The sequence below is a fragment of the Cibotium barometz genome, chromosome 37, assembly GCF_041138505.1.
Source record: "Cibotium barometz isolate CiBa-2024 chromosome 37, ASM4113850v1, whole genome shotgun sequence".
NCBI classification, from domain to species: Eukaryota; Viridiplantae; Streptophyta; class Polypodiopsida; order Cyatheales; family Cibotiaceae; genus Cibotium; species Cibotium barometz.
Genome location: NC_141082.1, coordinates 3,646,353 through 3,659,166, shown reverse-complemented (window position 1 = coordinate 3,659,166; position 12,814 = coordinate 3,646,353). Strand labels below are relative to the sequence as shown.

At 42.5% G+C, this 12,814-nt stretch overlaps 1 protein-coding gene across 1 annotated transcript in view; it reads right to left on the bottom strand.

Moving 5' to 3' along the window:
- Positions 1–10,646: 10,646 nt before the first annotated feature.
- Positions 10,647–12,814, bottom strand: part of LOC147616852 (exocyst complex component SEC5C-like) — a 147,860-nt gene continuing 145,692 nt past the window's right edge. The window contains exons 20-21 of the mRNA XM_086776492.1: positions 11,492–11,704; positions 10,647–11,345 (exon numbers count right to left, since the gene is read on the bottom strand). Coding sequence (XP_086632618.1) covers positions 10,896–11,345; positions 11,492–11,704 — 663 coding nt within the window. The 3' untranslated portion in view covers positions 10,647–10,895. The remainder of the gene's footprint in view (positions 11,346–11,491; positions 11,705–12,814) is intronic.

The window sequence follows — 12,814 nt, the reverse complement described above, 5'->3', positions numbered from 1 at the left end:
GTTTGCACATCCCCCCAGTGGGAAGTCTGACACCTGGAACCTTCTACGAGGCTTCCGTTTCCTTTTGGCTTTCACATCTTCTCCTTCCTGCTGGATTCACAAGTCCCTTCCATTGCCTTCTCAATTTTGGCACCATCTCCACCAACTGCCTAAAGGTGATGTTGGCCTTCCTATTCACCAAATCAGATTTCAAGTCATAGCTGGTTTGCACATCCCCCCAGTGGGAAGTCTGACACCTGGAACCTTCTACGAGGCTTCCGTTTCCTTTTGGCTTTCACATCTTCTCCTTCCTGCTGCTTCCCCTTCTTACGGCTGGGTCCAGCTACTCCCTTTCCTTCTCTTTCATCCAACGGGCATCACATCCCCTTCTTCTCTTACCTAAACATTCTCCAGAGTAACAACATTCATGACCTTTGCCTTCCCCTTCTCCTCAGCTGTGATTCCACTGGGGCCTGCTTGATCCCTGATATCAATACCATAGTCGTTTGACCTGTCAGGTACCTGTGAAGGTAGTGGGTACATATCACCACCCATTCGCTGAGGCTTATCACAATCTGTACTTAGATGACCAAGCTCACCACGATTCCAGCATGTAGGAATGAAACGACGGCCCCTACCACGACCACATCCATACCCTGCTTGTCCATCTCCCCCTTCATGATTATTGCCTCTACCTCTACCACGTCCACCACCTGTACTTCCCATTAAATTTAAGCTCAAATTCTTCATAAGATCAACCATCTGTTTCATATCCTATCGCAATCCCTCATCAGAACCTACAGGAACCATAGGTACTCCTTGACTAGCTTGTGGTACCATCTGCATAGCCTGGGCTTCAGTGGGCTTCATCCTCTCAATCACTGCATTCATGGGTGTAGCCTCCACTCTACGAATCTCCGACTGTGCTACAACTGTGGAATCATCCCCAGCTGATTCATCCGTTGCAACTTCCATTCCTTTGATTTGGCAATTTCCACCGCATCCTCATAAGACCTGGGCTTCTTTAATTCCACCTTCTAGCGAATACTCCTCTTAAGCCCGGCTACAAACTTGTTTTTCTTCATCATGTCAGGAGGTACCTGGTCTTCCCCTAAAGCCCTGCATAAAGTCTCCCACAGCAAAGAGAATTTCTTCACATAATTTATTGGATTGTGTAATGGTGGAGTCTTGTGGGATTGAGTATGCAGTAGTCAATTTCGACAGAGACTCTAATTACAAGGTGATTATGGGAAGACCTTTTATGTGTCAACTGTAGATGATTCAAGATTGGGGATTTAGTCATCTCTACTTGCATCATGATCATGTTATTACCAGAGTAAACCTCAAGAATCACAAGTACAGAGACATGACTTATTCGTCGGTGGAAGAGTTTGATTCTATGACAACAAGACAAGGAAATAGCATAGTGTCTAAGATGAGTTCTATGTGCCCGATCTTAATCCTGCGGATCATGAAGATGAAGAGGATTGAATACATGTGCTCTCCCAAAAGGAACCCAGTTCTGTCATGAGTTTGGAAACAAAAATCATGCTCATAAGGACCTTAGGAACTAGACAAGCATCGGCACTAGAAGATGATGACCACTGTACTTTTGTGCTTATGTACTTTTGTGCTTATGTGAGTCCACTTGACTATGTTACACCCTTGAGAGCAGTGTCAATAAGAGACTTATCTGACTCAGAAAGCTCAGAGAGTTCATCTAACGACCAGTTTAATGAACTTGATAATGAAATTGTTCTAGAGAGCGAACTAGAGAAAGTGAGAATACTGCTAATAGGTAGAGAAGATGTTCTCTTGAGCACAGAGAAAGATGAGCTCAAGTATGATCCTGAGCGCAATGAAAAAAAGGGAAATTGAAATATAGCAAAAAGAAACCACCAATGCTACAAGGTACAGAGGAGTTCCTTTGTTACATTGGGATCAATGACACCCTTGCTAACATTTGATAAACCTAAGGCACAAGAGGAATCACTAGCGCCATGTGAATATGCCAAAGATAAGATAAGGATGGCAAGGGAGGTAGCCATGCATAGAAACCCAAAGTAAAGTTGGACTAAACTAGTATATATCTCAAATCTAATGACCAAATTTGATGGAAATGGAGATCCCATTCAAGACTTGGAATATTCGATCAAGCTATAAAGCCTTTAGAAGAATTGATGATCCCATCAAGATCTATGCATTTATTCTTTATCTCAAAGGTAAAGCACACTGATGGTTTAGGTCTATAAATCCACTTGAAAAGACCACGTACCTTCATGGTTGGATTCTCACCCAGTGAAGTCACATGGAGTCCCATCACTCAAATCTATAACCTCAAGTAGAAGGAAGGAAAATCCATTTAGCACTACATTATAAAAGTGAAAGTATCTCCATATACGAGATGCAATCCCTAATCCCTAAGAAAGACTCAATGATAAGTCACTCATTGACCAATTCATGATAGGTCTAAAGAGCAAGAGGCTTCATGATAATCTGTATAGGTTGAGACACTACATCTTTTTGATGAGTGTTGTCACCAGGCTAGATAGGGATGTAGAAGTTATCCACCCAAAAAATTAGAAGTGGGGGGAGATATTAGATAGCTAAGGATAGCCTCCAAAGGAGCATAACTTCCAAAAGAAAGAGATCTAGTCAAAGATATGAGCATATATGAGGTGGTATATAATCTACTCATCATAAACCATCTAGGCCACATTATAAGGTCAGGCCAACCACAAACAATTATGCAATCAAGACACCTATTTTCACAAAGAGATATGGTTTGATGTTTTCCATCAAAATTATACAAGCATGATGTATCTTACATTAAGGCCAAGACCACAACAATTTTGTGCTCATTAGCATCGCCACAAGAACCATGATGCTTCTCATTGTTGGTACCAAGTGAACCTTACAGGTTAGACCTCGATAGTAAGCCCTATGCTCCCAACACTTACGAAAATGTTAGTCCTACCAACCCCATAAATTTTTCCTCAGCCGGTATAAAATGTCATACAGGCCATCCAAACTCTTTACCAAGAGGTATGTACAAACTATCACCACCTCCGGTATTACCTCCTCAACCAGTTCCTTCAAGAACCACATCAGTACAATAGTACTCAATGTCATTACCATTAGATTTAGAGACTTGAATAGGAGAGCTATGAGTCTTTTGAGCAACAAGAACCATATGGGCTATTCAATCAATATGGATACTCTAAATAGACCACCATCCTAAAAAGGCTATAAAAAAGAGCCAGTTTTGATACCTTTAGACCTAGGGAACCAATCCAACTAGGTCACACATTTTTAGATGCAATTATCGAGGACTCAAAGGAAGGGTGTAACCAATCCAACTAGGTCACACATTTCTAGATGCAATTATTAAGGACTCAAAGGAAGGGTGCAATCTACCTCCAATGGGTCAGTGTATATGAACTTGGACAAAGTAATTAATCTATAAGGCCTACTAAACCATTGTTAAGGAAAACCGTACCTTAATGTGTCATGGGAAGTTGCCTATCCGCCCAGCTTGAGCAATGCTCATCAAGAGCTCCATTGTAATCGCTCATCATCGTTGTCTAATCCAACGGGTGGTGCAACCTCGCTCACGAAGATCATGTGGGATCTCCACGGAAGACAATTGTGTTGGTAGCCTAATCACTCAGGCAAGAGGGAAGCATGAGGAAACAAGTGATTAGTATCACTCCCAAACCCTAACCCTAAGCACACCACACATGCTAGATTAGAGTTGCAAGAGAGAGAGGGAGAGAGAACACTCCACTTCTATTGCACAAATGGGAGAATGAGTTACAAATAAGAGAAATTGGCTTTTATAGTTCCAAGACTTTTTCCACTAGGCCGCTTGAGAGTAAGTGACCCGAGGCGCCCATACGAGGCTTTTCTCTATGGTTTGGCCAACTGACCAAGATTCTCTTGTCTGTCCTTCAAAGCTCAATACTTGGGAGCGTCTTTGGGACATTTCCCTCATCAAATGATGGGATTTAGAATATAGTGTCGGCGCCCATTACATAAGTGTGCGGACATAGTTGTCCTAGTAATGTGTTAACCAATACGTGGTTAACATACTCCCCTTCCTAAACTCGATCGCGTCCTCATGATCAATAAGCGGTTGTCGAGGCATGCAGGGAAGTGTTGCACTTGGTTGGTTCTCTTGTCTCTCCCAAAATGAGAGGGGGTGGAGGAGTTAGTAAGATAGAAAGAAGTTAGTGGAGTATCCAGCTAGTCTGATGGGCTCTTATGAATTCGCTTTCTTGTATGTGCCCCAGTAGTTCTCTTTATTTTGTTTTTGGTGTTGTTTTTTTTGTCGCCTTTGCAACAGCGGGACATCCTCTTTAGAGGAGTCAGAGTACTTAAATGAGTAGACTAGTGCGGAATACTTAATGACCATTATCTAAGTGGTAGGTGGTATTATGAAGGAGGGGTTAGTAAAACAATGGTGTTAGTAAAAAATTAGCGATGACAGGGGGGAATTCTGATGGGACAAAGAGGTAACATGCATGGAAATTGCTTATGCTCCGAGATGCTGTAAGTTGATTGCAATGTTCATGAAGCTTTAGCATCTTTGTCAAGACACCATGATGGGTATTTTGGCTCCCATGGATTTTGAGTCATCAGGGTTGCGGTATTCTCTCTTTTTCTTTTGGTGCTTTGTCTTCTGCCATGGTAGCTCATGGAATTGGGATCCTGTGTTGATAGGAGTGGTAGTCGATGGTGGCGAGGATCCAAAGATATTGAACATAAGAAGAAGTTAGGTGTAGGATGGATTAGGCATGAAGAACAGTTATTCAGGTGAAGTGGGGGTGATTAAGAAAATCCAGGCGATGGGTCGTACCATTTACCAGGCTTGCACCCACCATGGTTCTGCCATCCAGAGATGTACTTGGATGGCTTCCTAATGATGAAGATTTTCATGGTGTGTGCGCATAGGACATAGCCAAGTGAGAATTGCAAGTGTTGTGTATGGGTGAGGGAAAAAGGTGTGCCTGTGGTCCTAATCACCTAGAGACTGTTTTTTTTAACATGTGTTTATTGGTTAGCACTCCTAAAGAGGGTTTTGTACTCATTAGCCCATGTGGCTAGATTTGTGAGCTGACCTTTGAGTTTATCTTTTTGGATAAGCTCGGACATTTGTAGCACTGCCTTGTGGTTTGGTGATGAAGTCGAGGGACAGGGTGGAGCGTCGTGGTTGAGGCTCTGTGGGTAGAAAGGGCTAGGCGAATTGAGCGTTTGAGTGCCCATGGGCTAGGTGTGGGCAAGTCCGTTTATTGAGGAATAGGGGACTTGCTTACCCGTTGGTCGCCAAACCATCTTCGTCGATTGGATAGATATTGGCTTCGTTGGTGTGGTTTGGGCAAACTACTGAGGGTTATGCCGTGGGAGACAAAGGCTGGAATTGACATCATAGAAGCCTTGGGCGTTTAAGAGGTGTTTTGGGGCACCCATCGTTGTTGAGTGATGAAGGTTTGTGGTTGTTGAGACTTCTTGGTTTTTGGTCGATGAGGCTTTGAGCTAGGAGTAGGTTGTTGACGCTGGGATAGGATTTTGATGGTGGCTTGGGGAGCCACAAGTGTGTGTGTTGCCTTCATGGAAGCCTTGAGCTTTGAGCACGTTGGTAGGTACCTAACGTTGTTGGCTTTGTTGTGCTTGGGGTTGCCTAACCAGCGACGGTGGGGTCTTTTTTCGCAGCTTCCTGGGGAATTATGGTGGTGGATGAGCACAGGCAGCGTTCTTGGGTGGCCAAAGGTGATTATTGCCTTCATAGTACCCTTGTGCTCGTAACAAGCAGTTGGGGACTAGCCAACGTTAAAGCTGTGGCTTGGGGTTGGCTTTTGTTAGCTTCTTGCGCTTGGGTTTTTGGGATGGCCATTTTGGGATCCAAAGTTCTATGTAGCCATCGTAGAAGCCTTGAGCTGTAAGAAGATGCTTCGGCACCCACCATTGATTGTCATGATAAAGATAAGAGGTCAGGGTGCTTGCGGTGTGGGTAGTCAAGGATGTAGAGTTGAGGGGGAATGTCGACAAAACGAGGCTTGATTGTCATTGTTGGATGGCGTCAACAATGGCCTTTCGACCGGCTTTGGTGAAGCATGTGGTGTGGGAATAGGGAAGACTATCGGTGATGAGGATGGGGCGTGAGGGGGAAGGGCAACCGAGGGTGAGAGAGTGTGGATGATTTCCTCTTAGGGACACAAGAGGACTGTGGCCTTTTTGCCATTGATTTCCATGGTGTCCGTTTCTTCACACCAATTGATTTGGTAGCAGTGAGTGGCATCAATCCACTCTTTTCCAATGATTATCTGGCCTTGGAGTGCTCTTGCATCTACGACATGAAATCTGCACTCCAATTGGTTATTTTCTATAGAAATTTTAGGAATGAAATACCCAACACTCATTAGACACATTTCATGTGATATTTGAATGTAAGTGTTTTTTTGTAAAAGTGTGGTTTTCCAAGAAATTTCCACGCCTCCATGAATATGAGATTAGTGTGGACCATAGGATAGATGTGGACTGGCCAACATTGTAGACCATTTTTTAGTCAAGATTCCAATTCATATTCTTGGTGGGTTTAGTTCTGGCGGAAGTTCAGGGGCGGTGGAAGACTTACTAGTTATTGTAGGGGATGAGAGAGTACCCTTTGTGGAAGCAGTTGGTGTGAGCAGAGGATCGGATTTGATGCACTCCTCATCCCAAAGGATCATCATTACCTTGCCCTGGGGAAGCTTGAGGGTAGTTGTGTTGTCCGTTGAGTTGATTGTACTTGTAGCGTTATATGGACCTAGCTTCCTCCAAGGATGACTGCTTCTTTTGTCACACCTATGGGAACCACATAAAACATACAAGCCAATGGGTTAGAGACAGTATGTACAACTTGTGTAAAAGACCCAAGGCTTTGTATACGTTGTCCACTAGGCAATTGAATTTTGGCATGGGCAGTTTTAAGAGATGGTTTGCCTAGGGAGACCTTGGTTTTCCATGGCAAAAGATTGTGGCTAGTTATGGGAGACAAAAAGGTATGTTTTCTTTGCATTCTACCAAAGGGAAAATCTATCCATACCCTAAGGGTGGTTGTTTCAAGTTGTGGAGCTACTCTTACACTTAGGGTGTTAAGCGAGGAAATGGCTTTGTAGGGTTCATGAAGGGTCTGGCCATTTGGGAGCATAAGTTGTGTGCCAAGTTTGCGATCTGGGAGGGTGTCAAGTGTAGCAAGGATTTTCAGCCAGTCATTTCAAATTTGGCAACACTTCTCATAAGCTTCACAAGGGGATGGAAAGCATTAAAATGCGGCTAGTAACAAGAGTAAGTTTGTGAAGGAGGACCGCATTAATGAATTGAAGAGAAAAGGTCTATGCTACAAGTGTGGTGAGAAGTGACATAAGGAGCATACCAAATCATGCAATGTATGTAATGTTACTATTACCATGGTATTCTCGGAAGCCAATTTGCTAGTATTGGGCATGGGACCAATTGACATTGTTTTGGATAGCGATTGGCTATCCACTCTTGAAACTTTCTACATGAATTTGTAGCAAGGTTTCGTGAGAATTAGGATGAAGCCCATGTGTTTAAGACCCCACCTTTCGATTTTTCGCATTGGTTTACGGTTCGGGCTTTTTTTTAATATCTTGATCTAGATCGTCTGGCTCCGTGCACTTGCTACATTCAGTCTGGATGACGTCAACATCATAGGAGCACACGCCCCGCATGAAGTAACTTGGTGGAGGCTGCCTAGTTGGTTAAGAGAAAGGATACGGGTTCTATCGTATAACAAGTACTCGCAAGGAAAAACGATATCGGTTCCACAAAATCAATTTCCCACTTCTCAACGAAATAATATCCTGAAACACCAAAAGCAACTAATTGAAATCGATTTTTGATTGGTAGCAGAAGCTAGACAATTGCTAACAACGTATTGACATGGCCACAATCATTCAACCTCACTCCGTCCAACATTGACATTATGCATGGAGAAAGCAAAGTAAGTTTTTCATCAGAAGTGATCATAAGGTACTAACATACTTCTTATCGGCAATCCAATCTCTCATCTAAGCAAAGAAGGTGGTTGGCAATCTTTCAAAATTATGATTTTGAGACCACGTCCACGAAAGAGGAGAATAATGTGGTGGCAGATTCACTTTCTAGAATGTGAACATGTTCATTATCAATAACCATCATGGAAACGCACAAGGATTTTGAATTGATGACATCCAAGAGGAATACATGCTTGATACAGAGGCATCATAGATGGTACAAAAATTATAGTATGATACTTCTGATGATTTACCTCATTTTCGATTCTATAATAGACTCCTATACCAAGAGGAGAGGTGTGTCTCATTGAACTTTAGGCAAAAGGTTATGTATGAGATGCATTCTTCTCCTATGGCAAGACATTTGGGTTTGTTCAAAACCTATGATGCCATAAGGGATTGGAATGATCAATGGAGAGATGTGAAGGAATATGTCTCCAAATGTATGCCATGTCAACTCAACAAGGAAATATGAAGGAATATGTCTCCAAATGTATGTCATGTCAACTCAACAAGGATTTCACACAAAAGCTCGATGGTTAACTTCAACCCTTACCTATTCTGGATGGTAAGTGGACGCACATTACAACGGATTTCATTATCGGCTTACCTCCTATCAAGAGAGGATGGGATAGAATCCATGTTGTGGTTGATCGGTTGACAAAAGCTGCCCATTTTGTGCCACCAAAAGTGAGATACTCGACATCCATGGTTGTACACCACTTCATATAATATGCGTTAAGATACATGGTATGCCACAACAAATAATGAGTGATCAAGATGTGATTTTCATGGACATATTTTGGCCTATCTTGTTTGAGAGAATGGACACTAAATTGACTCACCCAAAAACCGATGGTCAAACCAACGGAGCCAATAAGTGGCTTGAGACTTACTTCAGGCATTATTGCTGCGAGACACATGCATGGAACAAATCAAATTACAAGCTTTCATGACCTTCTTGGCTTCCCTTCCCTTTACGATGGTGACCTACCTCCATGTCTACTCCATGCCATGAGTAGCACTCTAGCACGTTTTTTTTTTAAAAAAAAGAGTCGGCTACAGTATGAGGGAAGGAGCAACAAAAGCCTGGTACATGCAAGAATCATTTTCTATGATCATTTCTACCATCTGCTAAACAAGAAACACAATTGTGGCTACTTGGAAGAGCTACCTTTGTAAGCTGAGTGGAACTACATGGATTGGCCTATCCCAGACCCCTCAGTAATGGAGTCAGCAAAGAGCAAGCTCTTCAAGGATGTGCAACGCTCTCTACGAGGGAGCATTCCAACTCGTGTAGTAAAAATCATTATTTACCTACCAATTACTGTGTTCATGGAACTTTTTAGCTTATTTCAGGTGAAGATAGAGAGAACCATTCTCATCTGCAAAGATTTGGACACATTCCTCTTAGTAAGACTTCTTGATGAGAGATGGCCAAGTAATGTTTTTGACAATTTCCATGAGGACTAGATAGCTATAAAGGAGGACAATGAAAAACCACCTGCACAAGTACCTAAGCATTCCACTTCATGCCACTAGTCTAAAAGAAATGTTGGAGGCTCAAGATAGTTTGGTTTTATAAGATGAAGTTGTTTTGATTGAAGGATTCGATTCAATATGTTTCACACAAGCTAGAATTGGTTTTAGATTATCGTGAGAAGGCACCCAAGAACAACATTATTCTAGAGATGCTACGTAAGTGGATGTATTCTTGGGATACTATAAAGTCTTGTAGGAGGCACCTCCTTTCTTTCGAGTAACTTCTCTATCGAGTAAAGGGGGGAGACGAGTCTAGTTTAAACGAGGGAGTATGAAGAATAAAATGTGGCTACCATATTATATGAGGCAAGGGGGTGGCTGAAGAATACAATGTGGCTAGCATATTAATTTAGGCGAGGGGGTGGCTGTGAATAGGGACACTATGGGTGTTGTGACTCGTGCACACTTATAACATACTTAGTGTGAAAGGGCTTAATTATTACCCAAGCTACGCCTCAGCCATGGCTCTAGCCAAACTTGGCCAAACACACTTATTGGAGAGTGGTATCGGGCACTAGGGTTTGGGTGTGGTGTTAGTCTAGCCTTCAGCTCAAAGGTACAACAATATCCACTCGATAATTATCTAGAGTGGCCGTACTGAGCGGTTGGTAGCATGGTGATGGAGGCAAAGGTGAGGCCGATGGACACAACAACAATATCCAATCAAGAATTATTTCGAGTGGCTGTACTGGTGGTGGTAGTACAATGGGGGAGGCAAGCAAGGGTGAGGCCAATGTGGACTCATAAACTGAAGGGTCAGTGAAGGCCATGCCCACGATTGGGGTGTGGGTGGATAAGTATGTTGGGCATGCCAACTATGGGGCTTGACAACAAATAGTCGTTGCTGCTTTCTTTTCCTTCATTTGCAAGATTAAGCCCTCCTAAGTTCTCTAATACCTAGACTACCTAGTCTTTCAATTATATCTACACCCCAACTTGTGCACATCATGCGTGGATATGCTTTGAATTTCAACAATTGCACTTAATGAAGCTCCAAGCCAAGAACTTCTCGACTATCTTGAACTTCATTTGTCTTGTCTACTTCAGTACCCATATTACACACTTGCATTAGAAATCTTATGAATTTCAGCTGTGGCATTCCACATACATTTGTACATACCATACTTTTTGTAACACATTATACAACTGTGGCAAGTAGAGTAGTTATGGTGTTTTATTTAATTTAAAAAACAAATAAAAACTTCACAAGTTACTTGGCATCTGGCAGACGGTGCTAGGAAAGGGGGTAAGAAAAGATGAGTAAACTAATGCATCCATCATAACACAACAGATCACTAATACAAGACGACGTGTTTCTCATCTCAAGTCATCGTCTGCAGTCCCAAAAACTGCTCTTCTAGACGGTCTTCTGACCTCTCCCGGAGCCTTGACACTGTTTGCTGAGCTTCTCAACCGAATGTCGTTACCAGTTTCACTTCCAACATCAGAGCTAGCATATCCTGACTGACTCAAAGGTGATTGTGGAGGGTGGCCAATAGATGGCTTTCCTGAGTCTGAATCAGACAAGCTTGAACCAGAGAGTCGCCTTCTATGTCTTGACATGTTAGATCCAGGTGTAAAGCTGGTCCGTTGATTCAGAATAGCACCTGCTGTATTCACAGACCTTGCAGAATAATTGCGGGTACTACCATCTGAAGCAGAATCTGGTTGCTGTAGCTCATGTACATTGGTGAAACATACTGTATTTAATCTGGTTCTCCTCAGTTCTAGTTGCAGGAAATCTGCACAAATTTGTTGCTCCAAAGCCTGCAAAAACGTGGACATCAAAATGTATACCCTGCTTCTATATAATATACATGTCTACGGATCCAAATCAGCTTTTGATAACATAAAACTGAACTCATGAGGTATTGTGTGCTTAAGGCTGTTAAAAAAATAAAAAACAAGCATACATTTAGTTCCTCTGCTGACATTGAAAGATTCTGGAGTCTTTCCTCTGATGCTGAGCCATCTTCAACCCCTCTGCTTGATCGCCTGTGACCCAAAGTTTCACCTTCGCGAAGCGTTTCAAGTGCTTTTTCCTTCAGTTGATCTCGAATCAAGACCAGTGTATCATGAGCAGCTGTTGTAAAATGAGATTGGAGGACCGTTTCCAGGTAGCTCAGCTGCAAAGGCAGGTTACGTGATTTACAACCCAAGCTTTTGAGTGGTCATTTTCACTTGATGTATATATAAAAATGCTGTGTAATGATAAAAAGTAGAACATGTTCAGCATGCACATGCTTGGGTTGCCAACAAGTATAGAAGAGAGGTGGACATCAAAGAGAATGACCAGGAGAGGAGGGAGCATACCCTAGGTATTACGGACCTTTTAAGGTGTGCTTTCTGGCTTTGCATTGCCTGATCATTGGAGTATCACAATGATCACCATGCATGCATGGCTCATATGATAATCAAGCACGCATAGTTTCTCTCCATGGTTTTCAATAGGTGGAAACTTCCACAGGAAGCATCTTGACCAGAAAAGCAGTTGCAAATCCTTGCTGCAAACTGTTTTCAGATTTGGTGAGCCAAATCAATCAGCCCGGGAGGGGAAAAGAGACCCGAAGCTTTAAAATGCAGTCCCTTCATAAAATTTCCGAAAATTCAATCATCCAAGCATAGATACTTTGGCATCTTATAGGGAAATGCATCCCCGGACAAAAAATTACAACCATAGCTTGCCTACAACTGCCTCACATGAGATGACGACTAATCCATCATGTGGCCACAGCATGTTATTGTTACACACCAGAAAATTAATATGATAAGTTCAGTACAAATACTTTCAAAAAATGGGATGGTTCATCTGCAAATAACTCCACGGAGAAAATTTACCAACAAATCACTATGCTAGTGACTGCAAACAGGGCCAAACCCCCAAATTAGACCCTGGCAGAAGGGGAAAACACATCATCCTTTCCATTGATATTCTGCATCTAGGCACATGGGCAAGATTACTTCAGCATTTTAGAGGGAAATTCATCCCCAAATGCGAATAATCAGCCATCAATTGCCCTAGTCTCTACACATGACATGTCATAACATCAATCATGCAAGATCAGCCATCAGTTGCCCTAGTCTCTACACATGACATGTCAAAACATCATCATGCAAGATCACGGCCAAGCTTTTGACACAATTTCCAACGGAAATCAAGGGGTTATTCCTACATGAAACTCACTCAGTCCATAAGCAAGCATTTCACTTAATCAAGTTATAGAGTGATGGAACAT